Consider the following 19,502-nt stretch of genomic DNA (forward strand, 5'->3'; position numbering starts at 1 on the left):
TAGGCAGGAAATCCATGGAATTCTGTGGGTCAAACTGGGGTCAGCTGGAGAAGCCCCCACAGGGAGAGACAGAGATAAAAACAGAGATGGAGTGAGACTAAGAAGAGGGTTGGACCTCTAGGCAGAGACACATTAGCAAGCGTTTTACAGTTTTTTTGATGGGCACAACTGAAGTCACATGTGCAAAACTCTAACTACAGTCTGCACAGCAGCATCTCATGTGGATCAAATTCTAGTTTGTTTTTCATTGCTTGAACACAGTTTTTAAATCTCTACACACTGTCACAACTGTTAACCACACATTCAAAACCAAATAGATTTCAGTCTGGTGTCTATCAAACACTGTTGATTGTAGTTTACCTGAAAGCCTAAACAAATTCATTTATATTTATATTTTGTGCTTTGTGACTGATTTTGCTGCTGTAACACCGTAATTTCCCATTTTTCTTGGGATCAGTAAACATCTATCTATCTATCTATCTATCTATCTATCTAAATGTCCATGTTTAAGAAGAGTTATTAAACATCTAGTTTTTTCTTTTTTAGACAAACATAAATAAGAGTTACAAACAGTTATACACTGTACTGTTTGAGAGAAACATGTAAAAGAGCAAAGATACCAATATGCCCTGGTAAGATGTCTGAGGTTACATACACAGCTATAAAAAAACAAAATGTGAAAAACACTACGTTTACTATAGCAAAACTGTATTCTTACTGTTTTTCAGAAAGTAATGGAGGTGAAAGCAATGGAAACACCACAATCATTAGTATTTAGAGATGATGCAGACACCCAATGTGATGGAGAAAACCTTCTGCGTGATGCTGGCAAGAGTCAGGATTAGTTACTCTGTTCTTTGTCACTGTTATGTAACTTTAGTTTATTTTCCAATAACTCCATAAATTAATAGAGACAAAATACTATACTGAAGCCAACTGCTAAGTTCTGTTCCTTCTTGTTTACCTTACGTAAAGACTGGTATATTACATAAATCTATAGCTTTTCTTTAAAGAAACTATTGAGTAGTGTGAAGTCACTCAAATTGTTCAAACTGTAAAAATGAAAAGTTTGTATTTTCTGTATTGGTGTTTGATGCTAGAATTTTTACTCTCAGTGTGTTCTGCGTGACAATGTGTGTCATCTAGATGAGGATTGTTCATAGGGTTTTGCTGCAATGAGCCTGTGTGACGTGTGAAGAGTTGTGTTGCTTGGAATGGATTTTGCAGGAAATGTGACCTGTTTAGCTCAGGTGACTGTTTTCTAGTGCAGACTGTAGTTGGAGCTTTGCACAGGTAGCTCCAGTGGTGCCCACTGTTGTTTAGCAATCAAAAAAAATGTTTGTTGTGTTTGTATAAGTTAAGTACTGTTAATAGCATATTTTGATGTCAACACAATTTTTTTTTTTTATGTACATTTTAATGTCTTTAAGATTAAAGTCAGCCAGCACCAACAGCATGCAGTGTTTGAGGAAGACACTGGCAGCTTCAGAGTATTGATGTAAGGCAATGCTCTTATTTAGAGAAGTGTTTTGTTTTCTTTTCTTAAGTTTGGTCCTAAAAATATCCAGTGGTATTTTTTTTAGCCTTCTGCTATGAATTTGGAGCGGTTCAGCAGAGGAGGAGAAATACAAAGCCATCAAAAACCCACATGTTGTCTCCTGAGGTTGGTGTTTCAAATGGTTCTACGGTCACATCAGTAGTAAGAAATACCTGTCTGGAATATTTATAAAGGTTAGAAAGGGTTTATTAACTGTCATTAAAATATATACTAAATGGAACTAATCAGATTGTTCTTACTTTTAGTATAATGAAGTTTTAAATTGGCTAAAATGGACTAAATGTTTGGTTAATAATCTACTAATCTGTTAAATAGGAGCCAAGGACTGGATTAGAGCTTCGTACGATTAGTAATCAAATTCCATTCCACTTTTGCAAATGTGATGCTTCTCTGTGTTTTTCTCGTAAATTGAATATTTTTGGGATTTTGTACTTTTGGTCAGTGCAAACAATCAATTTCAAGACATCACATTGGCCTGTCATAATTTCCCAGAGGTGGAACTTGGTTTGTTGCAGTCCTAGATTGGTGACATGATTTATTTGTTCCTAAGCTCTTGTTGCTGTCTCCGCCACCACTGATCTATTATTAATGATTTGTTAACTATTCAAAATAAAAGGGAAAAAAGTGGTGTTTCAGCATAGGTCTTCAACACAATAAATGCCACTTAAATGCATAAGGACGCTGAAAGAGTCTGAAATGTAATCACCAACCAGCAGGGCAGCAAAGACCTTTTCAAGCTTTTGTACTTTAAACTTGATTAGTCCAGTTTCTGATTATATTTTGGATATTTTAAAGGTCATAGATAATGCATTTTTCCTAAAGATCTTATGCAGCTCTCAAAGATGTGTGTGAGGTGTGTGTGTGTGTGTGTGTGTGTGTGTGTGTGTGTGTGTGTGTGTGTGTGGGGGGGGGGGGGGGGGGGGGGGGGGGGGGGGGGGGGGGGGGGGGGGGGGGGGGGGGGGGGGGGGGGGGGGGGGGGGGGGTACAGGGTGTGTGTCGATTTAGTGGGTTTTGTAGCAATGGTCTGCTCCTGGTACATTCTGGAGCTTGATTGGGACTTGGCACTGTGGTAAAGAGTGTGTGAACGAGATTACAGGTCTCTGCTGTCTTGCTCTTTCATTCAAATGATCTGCCTCCAAAAATGTATTCATCATGAACTACACTGTGACAAGATAGATAAAACTTCCCAGGCAGGCTTGTGCTGTGTATGCATGTTTTGGGGCCCTGAGAACGTGTATCTATGTGTGTACATCATGTAAATATGCCTGGAATGAAAGAGAGGAAAGGAAAGAATGCACACGCCTCTGTTCTTTGTTTTACTTTGAGCAGGTCGTGTCTCTATCTTATCTAACATGAAGAAACACATTCAATGTTTTCAGAGTTATTCAGCAGTAGAGGAAGAGAGGATTGTCTTTAGAGAAATGAGCGTTTTGTTGAAACGGCTGCTGTCCTGCTGGTAAAATACAGGTCAGAGGGGCTGTCTGAGAGGGGCGCCATGCCTTACAGATGGCGTCTAATTAGTGAGATTGGTTGGCGGTGCTGGTGGTCCTGGTGTGACCGTGACTTCCTGCTGGGCTTTCTTTTCATAAACACCACAAGTCTAATCAGTGACCCTCTCCTCTCTCCTGATGGTTAACCCATTGTCCGCTTGTCGCCTCTGTCCAATTGCTCTCTCAAATGATACGCTCCACCCTCACAGCGCTGAGCTAAAGGCATATTGCTCTTCTTTCTTCATTAGGCGACACTGAATGAGAACATATGGCTGTCAGATTAATGTGATTAAAGTAATTTTCTCACAGTAAACAGACAAAACATTTGCCAGGTCTGCACTCTGCTATTTATTGCCTCAGTCTTATTTGAAGAACAGCCAATAGATCTATTCCTGGAAAGAGAGGTCTTTCTTTTCTTTTTTTCAAAGTAATGTTAAAACCACATTGATCCCAAATAAAAATAAATATCCCTCTTCATGGTTACACAATCTTTTATTTAATTGCTCCAAGAAGAGCCACAATCCCATAGTGAGAGGTGGTTGTTGCACAACAGACTTTCATGTTCCTAGTGGTAAGTCATCTCATCTACTAGTTGACCAGTTTACAACTAGTATTCACCGGCACTATGTCCTCGCTGAAACAAAACAAGCCAACATTAAAAATGAGAGGGAGGTTCAGTAAGAGTTGAGGTAGAGCATGTCAATTACAAACTTATGATGTGTTGTTTTTGATAATCTCTTTGAATTATTCTTGTTTTTCCTTGTTTTGCTCAATGGACGTTTTATGGAATGTGGACGGAACTTAACCCAGTTAGTCCATCTTGCTCAGTTTCTACTTAACTATTAGACCAAAAACTGTTTGAGAGGGAAATATCAGAAGGAATCTGAGGCTTCTGCGAGTTTAGGACAATTGAAATGCAAGCTTGAACAGATGGCAGCAATTCATTTAGAAATACCTAAATGAATTGCTGCCATCTGTTCAATAAGTAGGCTATGAGTGCCTATAGTGTATCACAATCAGTTGAAGTCTATTATTCAATCAGATTGACTAAATGTTAATTTTTAGATCTTTAGAGCTTAGATATGCACCGCAAGTTTTTTTTGGCTTGTTCCAAAAGTAAAAAAGAAGTTACTCAACATGGAGAAAGAGGCCTCTTTTCCCTATATGGAGTAGGCAGCCAAGAGGCCCCACATTCCCCTCAGAAAGCACTATTGGTGAGAGTTGACATGAGGGATGTATGATATAATTTTTTTGCAAAATCATTTGTTTCCTGCAGTATTACTTTCTATCTCAACATCTTTAAATACTCCTTTGACTTTTTCACACAACACATTGAATAATATCTGTGCTTGTCCAATGTTGGCCGTTGTTTGAAAATATGGAGTTGTTTCACAATACATATTAACTCTGTTTCTTTCATATTTCAGCAGATCTATGTGTCCTCCGGCCACCAAATGGCCCCCCCCAGTCCAAACACCAACAGTAGCAGCAACAGCAGTGGGGGAGGGGAACAGCTGAGTAAAACTAATCTGTACATCCGCGGCCTCCATCCGGGGACCACAGACCAAGACCTGGTCAAGCTCTGCCAACCGTAAGTAACTTACAAACTTTTGTTTTGATGGACTGATGATATGTAAATTGGATTTGATATGCGGCTTGAGCCTCAAGAATTCCACACCATAAGGCTCATATATATAATGGAATAGTGTGACATTTTGGGAAGGTGTATATTACAAGTTTTATCACAATGCAATAGTCTATTGATTATTTGGACAACTGTACAGTATTTGCTGATTTGACAAAGTCTGCCACAATATAATTTTAATATGATTTAATTCAGGTGCCTGTGATATATCTTGACAAAAAGTGGTTTGTGAATAAGGATGCTGAATTACCACAACTAAAGTCAGTTTGATTAAATCTTAACAATCACACACACACACACAGCCATGTCAGCTGTGTGTTTGTGTGTGTGTGTGTGTGTGTGTGTGTGTGTGTGTGTGTGTGTGTGTGTGTGTGTGCGTGTGTGTGTGTGCGCGTGCGTGCGTGTATTGGAGCGAGTGACAGAGTGATGGTCAATATCAAATAATGCAGAGGTTGCCGTTTTGTGCACTGTATCGGAAAGCTGTAGCAGGAAACGTAACACTTTCCGGGCATGTTTGTGACACTAAACGTGACACCCCAGTAAAAAGACAATGGCAATGGGAATGGAGTCTATTGCCTATTTTTAGCAGGCTTAAGTTTGTTTGAAACACCTGTGTATATACTCACTAATTTTCATGGAAAAAAGGGTAACACAGAGAGATAAATCCCACTAAGCAACCAAACTAATTTTGGCTGCTGCAGGTCAGGGCTGTGTCAAACACATGTTGGCAAAGCTAGAACAACAAAAGAAGATCTGAAATCTGCGGTTGGTACGTGAAACAGGGTGAGTAAAAGCTGGGGACTGACAGAGACATTGTCGTGTTGTTAGAGAGGTTGAGAGAGGACAGAGGCTTTAGGGGTGAGTGGGACAGCTACCACTGAAGGAGAACCTTAAATGAGTGGGAAAAAGTGTAGCATGGCCTGCTGGGAAAGAATGTCAGACAGTCGTTTATGGGTCAGAGCTGTCTTTCAAGTCCCTTGGCCTCCACAGAGGGGTGGGCTGCTGTTCTGCTGCAGAGGGGCTGAGGTAACCAGAGGGTCACACACAGTCACTGCCTTCAGACCTTTGGACTCTCCTGCTGGGGAAAACATGAAACACAGCTTTTGTTTTTCTTCGTCATGCTTCTAATGCAAACTCAAACTGATCACTAGGACACAGTGTTTTTCAATCTGAAAGTATGAGCTTTAACTCAGGAATCTGGCTCATTGTTTATGATTGCAGGCCAAACTTTTGTTTTATGTGCATTCATTTCCAAATAATTTGGCTTTTTGACAAGACATTTTCTTTCAAACCATGTATTGATGATTTGATTTTTGGACAGTTAAAGAAATAAGGAAAAAAACTTAAGGTAATAATGAGATAAATTCTACTAATATATTCAGATTGATAGCATACTGTAGTATAGTGTGGCTGTCATCAACAAGAAACGTTTGTGCTTGTTTTTATATATTCAGCCATTTTCTTATCAAAGTAGATTTATTAATATGTCTCAAAGGAACAGTGTCTCTAAAAATTATTATTATTATTATTATTATTATATTATTATTTTAAAATGTTTCTGTGTTCTGAGGTTTAACGTCAGTGAAAATAGATTGTTCCTGAAATGCACTGCTAGCAAAAAAAGTGCTCAGTTACATACTCTGCTAATTTGTATCATAACAGTGCGGGTAGTATATGTAAATGAACTATGATAAACTTTCCTCCAGCTTACCAGCGCTCAAATCTCCCATCTCAAGTCCTTGCTGGAACTACAAATTGTACTTCTGCATATAGACACAAAGAGCATAGAAGCAGATCGAGAGAGAGAGACATCCGTCTCTCTTATTCTCAAACTCAGACCAAATTTAGATTAAACTGTAAAACTAGACGGTGCTGATTAAAAATAAACCAAGATTCAGTTACGCGCCTCAAATGTTTTCAGAAACATACTGTTACCTGTAAGACAAGATTGTTTGGTACCAGTCAGCCGCCATATTAGTTCTATGACGTGCATGCATTACATCACTCACCAGCAGGAGTGTTGGTGGGTCTGTTGCGGCGCAGTGCATTCTGGTAGTTGTAGATTTGTTACCTTTTGAGCGAAAGGGAATACCACAGCCTCTTTTTTTCTGTTTTCTCTGGTCATGTGCATCTCCTTACTGCATGAACAGCAAAGTTTTATGTTAAGGCTATTTTCCCAGCAGTAAAAAACTAATATATTACTAGTGTAATTAGCTAGTGATATAAATCCATTTGAGCCCAGCACGTGAAAACTATATTACTTTGTTTTACTAAAATCTTTCTAACAGTGGTAAACAGTACATTTTGAATGTATATTTCTACATTTGTGCTCATAGGGCTCCGAGATATGACCAAAATAAATGTAAAATTTAGGTTGGTTGGATGGGTTAAATTATGTCAAGCTCATTCATGCCCAATGACCACTTTGCAGCTGTTAGATGGCAATAGGAAACTATAAACATAGCCTTTTTAAAGGTCATCTAGCTATGTGGCAGTGGATAATGATTTATTAATTTCTGTGAGGAAGTGTCCTTTATAATGTGTCTATCCTGAAGGTAATACGGTGAATGCACAAATCCAGCTGTGGCCTTTGACATTAAGTAGCTAACATCAAGATTGTTCACATATACATCTGCTACTATTTTTGTTTTCTAAAAAGATGCATGGCCTGTATTTGTATGTACATTTCAGAAAGAGAGGAGATAAGGCCACAACATTTTAGCATAAATACTTTGGACACTGGTGTCAAACGTGACACAGGTCTCTGCAGTGGCCGTCTAGTCAGATCTTAGTCATCTGGGCAAATGTCCACTGAAACTAGGCGGGAGGGTAGGACCCAGCGAATGTGTGTGTGGAAAAACAGAGCGAGGGAGAGGGATGTGGTGGGAAGGAAGGCAAACTGAAGGGGTGAAGCATCAGGTTACAGTGTACATTCCGCCCAGATGCCATGTCTCCCAAACAGAGGATCTCACTGGCTAAATTCACCAGACAAGGGCAGGTCTATTATACAGTAGTGCTGATGTGCTGTCTTATAACTATATTATAGTGCATTCCATTAGTCTCTGCATCTTACATAACACTTCTCATTTACTGCTTTTAATGCGGTTTTCATAGCTTTAACGTTTTATAATACTGCATCAACGCATTAATTCATTCTCTTCTTTTCTGATTGGTCTTTTTAATGTTTTTCTATTGAAAACTGTGGACTGAAAGTAAAGGTTAGGACACTGGCTTGTGTTTCATACACCATTTGACTTATTTTGTAAGTATTTAAATGGATCAGGCAAACAGTAAGTTCCCTTGAAAGTCAATATGTCTTTTTGTGAGTCAAATATTGCTAGTGACAACACTTTAAAGCTTTATTTGAGCCACAAATACCCCAAGACCAGAGCTGTATTTAGTAGAGAGGTGTGTGTTTGTGTGTTAGTCTGTGTGTAAGTGTGTGCGGTAAAGACAGGTCTGGAAGAAATAGTTTTTGGCCCTAGGGTACTGTCTCCTGTCTGTCGAAAAACAACGCCAGGGAACAGAGTTACCAGCATACAAAGAAGGGTTGAGGCGAACAAAGTTTTCTGTGGCACGCATGATCGTATTAAAAAGACACAACTGATTGCGCAAAGGAGTACGTGTTCATGTTTACAGCTGTAGTCAGGCAACCTAGGGAAGTGTGGCAGGATTGGTATGCACAGGTAGGAGCAGATTTTTTTGCCTTACAGTAACCTCATCTGTCATTTTTTTAATTAACCTTTATACTCAAAGGGCATTGAGGTTTCCCTCATTTTTAGTGATGACAAGTTTACATGAAGAGTTGAATACAAAAAACACCAATTGTTTAAAAAGAGTAGCAGATGGGAGTACCTCTAACCTTTGAGTTTGTTGCAGAGCGTTACATGTTCTAGGGGCATTAAAGAAAAAGGCTGATTTTCCAAGATCCGAATGCGCACAAGGAACCCTAAGAGTGAGCCAATTGTTGGATCTACTTTGATAGAAACCCCGATTCTAATGTAATAGAGAGGAGATATAGAGAGGAAGTTTACTACTAACGGCTTTAAAAACAAACAAGTGCCAGTGGTAACTGCGCCTCAAGCAAAGAGAGCACCAGCCAACCAGAATTGACCCTGTTTACTGTATTTTTGTCCGTCTCTACAGGTATGGCAAGATTGTTTCAACCAAGGCCATCTTGGATAAAACCACCAACAAATGTAAAGGTGAGTTAGTCATTTTAATTCATTTTATATTTTTAAATTGAGAGTTGGCGTTAGGATTTTTCATGACCTACTCATACCACTGGTGTTGGTTGTATTGTTATTAAAGGGGAATTTCATGTTGTTTTATGAAGCTTCAACCAGTAGACAGTTAACGTTAGCTGGGCTTTGCGTAGAAACTGCAAACAGGGGAAAACAGCTTGCATAGCTCTTTTAAAAGTTAAAAAAACATCTACCAGCACATTTAAAGCCATTAAGTGAACATATAATATCAAGGTGGAAAATGTAGCGGTTTCCCCCTTCTAAGCTATGCCACGATTGTAATTTTTTTACTTTAATATGTGTTTTTCTATTGTACAGGCTATGGCTTTGTGGACTTTGACAGCCCAGCAGCAGCACAGAAAGCAGTTACAGCTCTGAAGTCCAGTGGGGTCCAGGCTCAGATGGCCAAAGTAAGATTTAACCAGCTCATGATCCACTCTGTTACACAGCCAAATTCACCAATCACCATTAGGCTAAACTTGTCAAGTTCATCTTTGGATCCAATCTTGTCTTCTCTAAAAATCTATTGATTTCCAAAGAGCCACCTGCTAAACTCTGACCACCGAGAGTCGTAGTCCCTTCCTCATCAAGCACACATCTATCTACTTTATAATGTAAAAGGTTACATGCAGTGCCCTATTGGCAAGGGTTCAAGATAAACTCTGGTTTATAGAGAGACATGTTTGTTATACTTTGTTGGGTGAACTTGTGCCGATAATCAACATTTGTACAAAGGGTAAATTCAGGCTTGATGCAGACTAGATTTGTGACTAGCAAAATGACTACCCTTTTTAATCTGTCAATTTACCACTCTTTACTTGTTAATCCTTTACTCCATTCCCTTTTTATTCTCATTTTGTCTCCCCTTCCTTCATTGCCCTCCTCACCACCTTCTCTCTCCTTTTCCCTCACGCCCTTGTCGCTGTGCTTGTGTACGTTGCTAACCTGCTCCTGTTGTAGCGCTTGTTCTGAGCTCTTTGTCCAAGTGTCTGCAGTCAAAGCAACTCTTGTCGGCCCATTAAGCTGATCCCTCTGGCTCTCATGCTCCCCTTTGAGGGAACCCAGGGGAGGGTGCCACTACACCCACTGTCAATGGGACAGACACAATGGGCTGGCATTGTCAAACGTCTGGGCTCAGACCTGGGGCTGACACCAGCACTTAATACACTCCACCCCAGTGTCCCTGCCCCCCTCCCCATGTCCTGTACCCAAACAGACCCACTGCAATGTAACACCAGGGTCTCCCTCAGCCCAGCCCCAGAAAACTGTAACAGATCCACACTGCCAGCTGACCTGGACCAGTCCAGTGCAACCAAACCCGGAGTCTAAGTTCCCCGTGCCTCCTCTGTAAGACTGCCACACAATCCTGTGTATCATAATACCCGACAAATGCAACTCGACACCAACACTCGACTCACCCAGACAGCATTTGCTCAGTCAGAGGTGTTGATAACCATTATAAAAACCTAAACATACACAGCTGCTTCAATCACTGGGTTACTTCAGGTCAGAAAAAAACAAGCATGAGTCTAAAATCAGTTTAACATCAAACTCTCAAGTGTAGTTTCACTTGTTTGCACCTTCACCATGGCTGCTGCAGAGTGTTGTTCATAAACAGAATGAGCCACACCTTGCACTCGCCGTCCTCTGAGTATGCTCAGTCCCCAAACGGGCCACCCCAGCCCCGAGGCTGTGGGCCCAGAGGAGCCGCGTGCATAAGGGGCAGGAGAACCATGGCAGAGTTAAAAATAGATCCCTTCCTACTTCCCAGCACCTCCCTGTTCAAACTCCGACGTCACCTCACCCGCGCTGCTCGACACACAAGCAGGCAAATACACAGAGACACACCTCAATAGACATGGCTCGCTTGGGGCCTGGCACACAAAATACACTGTGAAGCCTCAGCGAATCCCATTTTCATATCTACAACAGGATTATTATTTTTTGAATGTGAAAATGGATATTGTGTGTACTAGCTGAGGTGAAGGGTAAATAAAAGGATAAACCCGGAGGGAGTTTATCCTTTATAATGGATAAAGTATATCTATTAGTCTAATGTAGTGTCCCACTGTGTTACATAATAGCTGTGTTGCCACACCCAGAATGACGATAATCACAGAAAATAGGTAATCTCTTGGCCAGGTGGCTTACAGCTGAGAACAGAGGCTAATCAGTAAATCTTCCTTTGAGATAGCTGTTTGACCCACATCTGACAGTATCTTTTGTGTACAAGTAAAAAACCGGTTTGCAGAACTATTGGATACTACTGAGTCAAAATGGAAAATGGTAGCTTTAAATATATTTTAAAGCTTAATCAGCAGGCAGTCCTTTATCCTCTTTTCCTTTCTTGCTCTCTTCTCTTCTGTCATCCCCCTCTTTCATTACCCAAATTATTAAAGACTCCCACTACTTCCTATCTTGTCAGTTCCCTCCTTTACATAATATCAGCCTTTTAAGCTCTGCATTTCTCCCACTCTCGCTCTGCTCTATCCTCTTCCTTCTCTCTGTTTTGCCTTCCCCTCTTTTTGGCTCAGCCTCTTTCTCCCAGTTGCCAGGCTCCTGTTGCTCTCTGAACTCCTTAACTTCATGCCTGGCTTCCTGTGTGCTTCTGCACAGTCACACAAGGTTTCACTTTCAAGCTAGTCACAAAATAAGTCTCTGAATAATCTCTCTTTACTTGTAGCTATCCAGAGCTCTTAATTAGACAACATTCCTCCTAGTGATTTAGTCTTTGCCAACAGATTCATCTTTGGATGTGTCAGTATATTAATGTGTGCGTGTAGATTTAGCAAAACCAGACAGCCTTAGTTGGGGCAATGACACATGGGTGATAAATTATTCAGAATTTCAGTTTATTGGTATTATTGCTTAAAAACATTTTATCCGCATCAAGTCTTAATACAAAAATGAGGCCTGACATGGTACATGCATATGATGAAGTATTAATGTGCCAAGAGCAATGGCAGGTGTTAATGGAAAGACTGCTGTCACACTGCTGCCTACACAGGAATTTCTGCAGTGTGAAAAAAATATTGTAAGTGAGACATTTTCCATTTGCAAAGATGTTTGTTAAGTGGTATGCTAAAATGAGGCCTTTAAAAAGAAAAAGAAGAAAAAAAAAAGAAGATAATTGAAGTACTTTGGGTAACATTAAGACACCCAACGAGTAGGTATTAATGAAGCAATAGTTTCAGATGTCTGCCACTTTTACACCAACATCTATTGGTATTGCAATGAAACAAAACAAATCACATCTCTTCATAAAGGTCCAAAACAGATCTGTATGTGAACGGGTTTTCATGTCTTATTCCTGTACAGCAACAAGAGCAGGACCCCACCAACCTCTACATCTCCAACCTACCACTGTCTATGGATGAGCAGGAGCTGGAGAGCATGCTCAAGTCATTTGGCCAGGTCATTTCCACACGCATCCTCCGAGATGCTAACGGGACAAGCCGCGGTGTGGGATTTGCTAGGTCAGACATAATAGACCCCTCCATGGTGTTGTGTGATGATTTAAGTACAGTTTATGCTGTAAATAAAACATAGTATAATCCTAGAATTCAATTTAACTTTTGACTGTATTTCAGAATGGAATCTACGGAGAAGTGTGAGGCCATAATTCAACATTTCAATGGCAAATTTATCAAGACTCCACCAGGAGTGCCTGGTGCGTGGAATGTTTTTTGGGGTATTATAGGAACCTGATATGGATGGTGCCAGAGCTCAGTGTTTTGATCCCCACTATGACCACTAAATTCCCTCTCTTGTTTGATCTGTTGCTTTCACAGTGCCCACAGAGCCCTTATTATGTAAGTTTGCAGACGGAGGTCAGAAGAAGAGACAGAGCCAGGGGAAGTACCTCCATAATGGAAGGACCTGGGGTAGAGATGGAGATACGGTAACATGGCCACTTTTAACTCATGATTACTAAAGGGAACTTCCTTGTTCACATTACATTTCCTGTTGGAAATTAAAGCAAGACCATCATTCTCACTCTGTGCTAGATGACTTTTTTAGTACAGACTGCACCAGTGTTTGTATGACCTCACTGTTTCTAAATCCTGTGTATTGTTTTTCCAGGGAGGAATGACGCTTGCGTATGACCCCACAGCCTTACAAAATGGGTGAGTGGTATTCATGGACTGACTGAAAACAGTCTCAACCCTCAACTACGTTTGAGGAAAATAACTCAAACGTAGTCAAACTATAGTAAAGTGCTGCCCCCTGCAGGGCATATCGTGAACACAGAAATGATTTTAATGCAGTTGGAGACACACTGCAAATTGTTGACACGATGTGGCCGTCTTCATGTTTTCTTCTCGCTTTGCTCCGTCTGTTCGACAGCTTTTACTCCTCACCCTACAGTCTGGCTCCAAACCGAATGATCGCCCAGACTTCCCTCTCACCTTACATGCATTCTCCTGTCTCATCCTACCAGGTGGGCTATTTCACATGTGTTTATGATTCAAATACTGACTTTTTAAAATCTGCTTTATTGCCAAGACTTCTTTTTCTTTTACTTTTCTGTGCCAAACTGCTGATTATGTCCACATTATGTAAGTTAACAGACACTCAGGGAGGACCACAGCCCACAGTACTGATTATATGTGTTCAAGTTCACGACCTCTCTCTGCAAACGTACATTATACAGGCATTGAGGGGACTGTGCAAGCAACAGCAACTCATTACAATTGAGTTTCATGACGTGTTTCCTGATATATAGGTACACAACCCGTCCTGGATGCACCATCAGTCATACCTCATGCAGCCAGCTGTGAGTATCACCTCCATCTCCTCCTCTCATATACCCCATTTACTCTAAGCCGTCACAAAAGAACAAACGTAAGCAAGAAGCATTCAACACTTTTGCAGCTGCTCTGAGATGCATTCTCCCCAAATGTAGAGCTTAACTGTTTTCCCAAGCATATTTCTGTTTGGCCACTTGCGAGGGATCTAAAACGCATTCCATTACAGGTAGTGATTCAGACTTAAAAAGCTGTACGTTTATGTGCGTTTCTATGCATCCACAGGGTACAGTTCTTACCCCAACAATGGATCACGCCATGTCCATCCAGCCCACGTCCATGATGGGACCTCTCGCCCAGCAGCTAAGCCACATGTCCCTGGGTAGCACGGGCACAGTCAGTACCAAACACACACACACACACACACACACTGTGGACAAGGCAGAAAATTGTCCCCATACTGTCCTGAAATTCACAAGATCAAATATTCATGTCAAATACTACACACAATTTGTGTTTTCCTCTCTGCCTTCCCTACAGTATATTCCGGCCAACACAACTATGCAGGGGACCTACATCCCCCAGTACACACCAGTGCCTCCCTCCAGTGTCCCAGTAGAGGTAGGAAGCTAGCCTCAACCTCAGCTGCTTATATATTTTTTCTTACAGGGACATATTTACTAAAACTTGACACATCTGTGAGCTCAAAAAAAGCTGTTGCTTTTAGCAGACTAAGTTTTTTTCATCTGTATTTTAAGGAGTGGCAGAGTTAGGGCACCAAAGTAGGAGAGGTGACTATTCTAACTGCCAACTGACAAATTTACTGAGCTGGACAGTGTGCCCTGAAGGTGTCTGTGATATTTTATGACAGGTACAAACTGGCGTAGTAGCTTTGGTGATTCTTGTAGTATTCTATAAATACATAAAATTAGAGCAGAAATAACATGTCCTGTTTTGGAAAGATAAAACAGAAACATAGGACAAACATGAGTCATGCCATTCCTGAGTTTGTCTTCGCAGAAACTTAAAAGACAGACTTTTTTTTTGGATTCAACTCTTGATGTTGCTCAAATTATTCTTACTGGCACAATTATTTTATGATAGGCCAAGTAGTTAGAGTTGGCCTATGTTAGCAGTCTAACAGACTTTACATTTTTAACAATGACATTTTTAAAACCTTTGAGTTTTTTCTTATTTCTGTAATGGAAGGTGTAGACCTCAGAAAACATACCAATGACACTTTCCCCCAAATATTTATACTATGGAAAGTTTCATAATCTACACATTTGCTTTGTATTTCAGCACCTGCTGATATTTAGAATTAAATTGTGCAAAGATTTAGATTTCTGTCTTACTCGCTTTATTGTTGAATAATTAATAACTGAATTACTTAATGAATGTATTAACATATATTACTTATACTTCCCCCATGTCATTTTCCTCTTGTGAAATAGCTGTGTGCTGTCAAGAAAATCGGTCTATAATAGTTTTTTTATTAAACCATTATTCAACTAGAAGAGCCTTTGTCCCTCATGAATAAGAATCAGAATCATTTATTGGAGACATTTGGCACGGACTACACAGTCTGTGTGCTGTAGCAGGAGGGCGGCTGAGCCTGTGGAGAGGCTTGAGTCATTTGTTGAAAGGTGGAGCTCAGTCATAATGGTGGGAGCCCGCGGGATGAGCAAGACAATGATTGAGAAAAAAGGGCAAGTTTATGAATGGGAAGAGGCACAGTAGTAAGCCAGAAACTCAGGCTGTGATTGGAGGGATGAGATCAGGAGGGAGGTAGGAGAAGAGAAGGTGGAGTAGAGTGATGGGTGTTAAAGTATGATTGGGTAAATGTCTTTAAATGATAGCACATTGTGAATGTTAAGCAAGAATTTTAGTAAATACGTCCCGCAATACGCCGTGGCCTTCCGTTTTCTTTTTTCGGTTCTATATTTTGGTTGATCCACTCAAAGATAATAAAGTCTCAAAGACATATACTGTCTTTGATTCAGTGGGGAGGGCAGGGGGAAAATACAGGCTTTTTTCTATCTGTGATAAAAACTAATAAATTAATTTGCACATTATAATTAATTATCAAGTAGAGAGTTTTGTGAATAACCTATCCTCTTCTTTTAGGAGAATGGTGGTCAACAGCAACAGGTTGCCATGGAGTCTCCCGCAGAGCACACAAACTACTCGTACCAACACACCAAGTGAAGATAAGGTAGGACAGTGAAGGTCGCTTTGCTCTGTCCTGCATATTACACAGCTGTAGACTGATGTTTTTAAAGTATCTAAACTGCAAGTCATATGAAGCTAAGGTAGTGAATGTGTGTGTGTGTGTGTGTGTGGCCGATAGCACATGAAGGCACAATTGTTTCAATACATATTGTAAGTGTTACAGGAATAGTTTGACATGTTGGTTCTGCTTATTTATCTTCTTGCCGAGAGTTAGATAAGAAAATGCTGTGACTTCCTGAAGTCTTGCCGTCACTAAGGTGGCCAAGCAACCAGCAAAGACTGGCCGAGCCAGAAGACAGTCTCCTGTGTTAAATAGACAAGATATAACATGTCAATTAATTAGTGAGATTAAGAGGTGCTGGCAGAGGATTTTATTTCCTTTGGTAAGAGCCAGGCTAGTTGTTTCCCCTGCTTCCAGTCTTTATGCTAAGCTAAGCTAACCGGCTGCTCGCTCCAGCTTCATATTTACCTAACAGATATGAGGGTGAGTGGTTGGGATCTTCTAATCTTACTCTCTGCAAGAATGCAAATAAGCCTATTTCCCAAAATTTAAATTTCTTTTAGAGCCCGCCATAGTTGCTGTATTGTAAGAGAGTCAGTAGCCAGTGAATTACACACACAAGTACTACTCAGTGTATTGTCAATATGCATTTGTGTGTTTTATTGCATCTAAGGAAAACCCCAAACACAGATTATTTAGCCATTTTAAGACTGAACAGTTTCAGACAATGATTTATTGTGGTAAAATGCTTATTGTGTGTGTGTGTGTGTGTGTGTTTGTGTGTGTGTGTGTGTGTGTGTGCGTGTGTGTTTTGCAGCTCCTAGCAGGGTGGGGCTGAGGGCACAAGATGAATCCAACCAAACAGGATTCAGCTGTAAGAGAACTGTGCTCCATACATCACCAAACACCCAGACTTGAACACGGATAATAAAAGGAACGTGCGTTTGTTTTTGTGTGTGTGTATGTGTGTATGTGTGTTTGGGGGGGGGGGGGGGGGGGGGGGGGGGGGGGGGCTGATTTGTTTTTTTAAAAGAAAAAGGACAAAAATTACGTTATTGGACTTTCCTGCTCACATCTTTAAGAGTTGATCAACCAAAGGTGGGAATCTTCTTCACAGAAGCTTTAATCTATTTTGATAACTGAAAAAAGGAACATAACAAGAAGTTTAAAAGGAAACTAAGAAAAACAAACTTAAGAGAAGAGGAAAAGACACAGAGCATTATTTTTGTGCACGTAATATAAAAAATTCTTATTTTTAAAAGAAAAACGCATTTTGGACGTTTCAGGGTGATTCAAGGAAAAATTGAAACACAATGTGTCTTTTATTTTTTTGTAAAATATGCAAACTTTTTATTTTGATTTCCTGATGTTTGTTGTTTGATGTTCTTTTTTTGCAGCAGCGGGGGCAACAATTTGTACAGATTTAAAAACGTTTGCTGGTCTGATGTGTCGAGTCATTGTAACCGAGAGGAGGCAAACCGTTTAAAGCTACTTCTTCCTGTAACTGCTGCAGAGATTTCTATTCATGCCCAGGCGATAGTAACATTATTTATAGTTAAGTCTAATTCTTTCTCTTTTTTTGTTAACATTCTTCCATAAGTGAACAAAAGACAATCAATTATTTCTATTTATATTTGAAGAATAGTTCTATTTTTTTAGATTTGAAACATACATTTATAGAAAAGAAGTTTCTAATTGAAGTATTTAATACTGTAGTCTATCAAGACATGATGAAACTAACCTTAGCCGATGCATTCATGATAAGCTCTAATATTTGGGAAATTCTTCTTTTGTAGTTTTGATGCTTGGATGACTTCAGTTCAGTTCAAGTCCCGTATGCACCATCAAAAATGGCACTTGTTCATACTACTAGTCACCCTGTTTGGTTTTATTTTAACTCCATGTCACATCCATGTCCATGAGAAGTGGTTTTAAGCGGTTTTGCTGTGGCAAACCTTCAGGTATCATTAAATTCATCCTCTGAGGGATGAAGTGAACGTGCTTTAGATTTGAGCGGTTAAATTACTCACTGAAAGATTATGTGTACAAAGAAAAAATGCAGTTACTAAATTAAGATATAGTTTATCAGAAGCAATGAGGGAAATCAAATAGAGGACTAACACGTTCCCTGAGAATAATTAGTATGAAAGGAAAGGGAGCTGTAAGTCTTTTTTTTTAATGCTGCTGTTGTTACTTGAGTTTGATTCTCCGTCAGTAATTTTTAGTTTGTAGAAAGTTAAATGTTTCTGTTTTTCTTTATTCTGTCACTTGAAAACCTTCTTGAGCTAACTTGCCTTATTTTTGATGAATTTATCTTTGAAGTAGATTTTAGTTGTAAGTTTTACCCTTTCTTTTTTTTTTTTTTACAGAGATTAGATGGTAGTTTTTTCTCTGCGTATGTATTGATGCTGTTTTCTTGTGCTTGTTTTCACACAAATTTCTGTTCCAAACCTTGTGTCGTCTGTCCTCATATTGCATCGGGCCTGTTTGCAGAAAGTCATTTGGAGTGGAGAGTTGAACCAAACAAAGACTTCCCTTAGTGCTGATCCAAAAGATTCTTACTGATGCTACATCAGTGTTGCAGCTCAAAGAGGATTCATGCACACAAGACCTTTTCAGAGCATAGCTCATGTCAACACGTGCAGTGCAACTTTAATTTATGCAGACATGAAAAACTGTAGATATGTAGATAATATAAATAACGGTTTTACAAAGGACTGCTCACTAGACCATGGAAGTGCCATTAAAGATAATTATAACAGCCTTTAGTGAGGCAGCAAGTCTGAATGAATTCAGGAGTGATCCCAAGTTCTGCGAAAACACTTTTTAGCTAAGCCTTAATGTTTTTTCTCTGAACGAACTGCCTGATCTCTCGCAGGATTGACACTAAGTTGTATATACTACGGAATGGCAACAGGCTTGTTTGAATGCCGTCGAGCTAGTCATAACATCAGTGGAGTTAGCTGTAGGGTTCCGGGGAGCTTTTCTTCCCGTTCTTCAACCATCCATGTTTAAGATCAGTGATACACGCTGTCTAAAAACGTCTTTCTCAAGGCTCGAGGTTTGATGATTGGGTTTCTAACGCTTTACTTTTTTTTCTTCACATGAACACTTTTTGCTGTGTGTTTCTGTTGTTAATTTTCACAACCAAAGATGTTGCAGCCACCCATCTTTTAGCTCTCTGTCACAGAGCTCTCATTCATCATGTGTTGTGTGTAGCTGGATAAAAGGCCCTTTTTCCGCTTCTGACAGATTCAGATTGCAATAAGGGTGGTGACGTGCACACAATGTTCCACATTATGTTTAAGGCCCAGTTTAAGGCTTTTTGAGGACTTACATGTAAATGATGTGGTTTTGTTGACGTCTGTTAGTTAAGCTGAGTTTCCCTCAGTGTACGTAATGAAGTGTTGGTGCACATTTAAACAGACTCACTATGAACTTTATTGGCCGCAGCAGAAACCCAAGAGAAATCCAGAGCTTTTTTGATGGTGAGAGTTTTTTTCGACATAAGCTAATTTTGTAAATAGTCTTTTTTTCCCACTTCCTCTGTACACCATTTAGTTTGTTTCTTCTTGTGTGTGTTT

The 19,502-nt window shown here is 39.9% G+C and overlaps 1 protein-coding gene across 4 annotated transcripts in view; it reads left to right on the forward strand.

Annotated features, from left to right (window-relative positions):
• Window positions 1-19,007, forward strand: part of LOC117943258 (RNA-binding motif, single-stranded-interacting protein 2-like) — a 25,433-nt gene extending 6,426 nt beyond the window's left edge. Inside the window, exons 1-14 of one of the 4 annotated variants that reach the window (XM_034869271.1) lie at window positions 4,112-4,262; window positions 4,476-4,639; window positions 8,840-8,898; window positions 9,256-9,347; window positions 12,256-12,413; window positions 12,528-12,607; window positions 12,729-12,838; window positions 13,021-13,064; window positions 13,285-13,378; window positions 13,664-13,714; window positions 13,971-14,081; window positions 14,226-14,306; window positions 15,813-15,900; window positions 16,736-19,007. In XM_034869271.1, the coding sequence (XP_034725162.1) occupies window positions 4,131-4,262; window positions 4,476-4,639; window positions 8,840-8,898; window positions 9,256-9,347; window positions 12,256-12,413; window positions 12,528-12,607; window positions 12,729-12,838; window positions 13,021-13,064; window positions 13,285-13,378; window positions 13,664-13,714; window positions 13,971-14,081; window positions 14,226-14,306; window positions 15,813-15,893 (1,257 nt within the window). In that variant the 5' untranslated portion in view covers window positions 4,112-4,130 and the 3' untranslated portion in view covers window positions 15,894-15,900; window positions 16,736-19,007. Of the gene's footprint in view, window positions 1-4,103; window positions 4,263-4,475; window positions 4,640-8,839; window positions 8,899-9,255; window positions 9,348-12,255; window positions 12,414-12,527; window positions 12,608-12,728; window positions 12,839-13,020; window positions 13,065-13,284; window positions 13,379-13,663; window positions 13,715-13,970; window positions 14,082-14,225; window positions 14,307-15,812; window positions 15,901-16,735 lie in introns of those variants that run through there. The other 3 variants (XM_034869272.1, XM_034869273.1, XM_034869274.1) reach the window with 3 other exon arrangements.
• Window positions 19,008-19,502: the final 495 nt, after the last annotated feature.

Source organism: Etheostoma cragini, chromosome 4 (assembly GCF_013103735.1).
Source record: "Etheostoma cragini isolate CJK2018 chromosome 4, CSU_Ecrag_1.0, whole genome shotgun sequence".
Lineage (NCBI taxonomy): Eukaryota > Metazoa > Chordata > Actinopteri > Perciformes > Percidae > Etheostoma > Etheostoma cragini.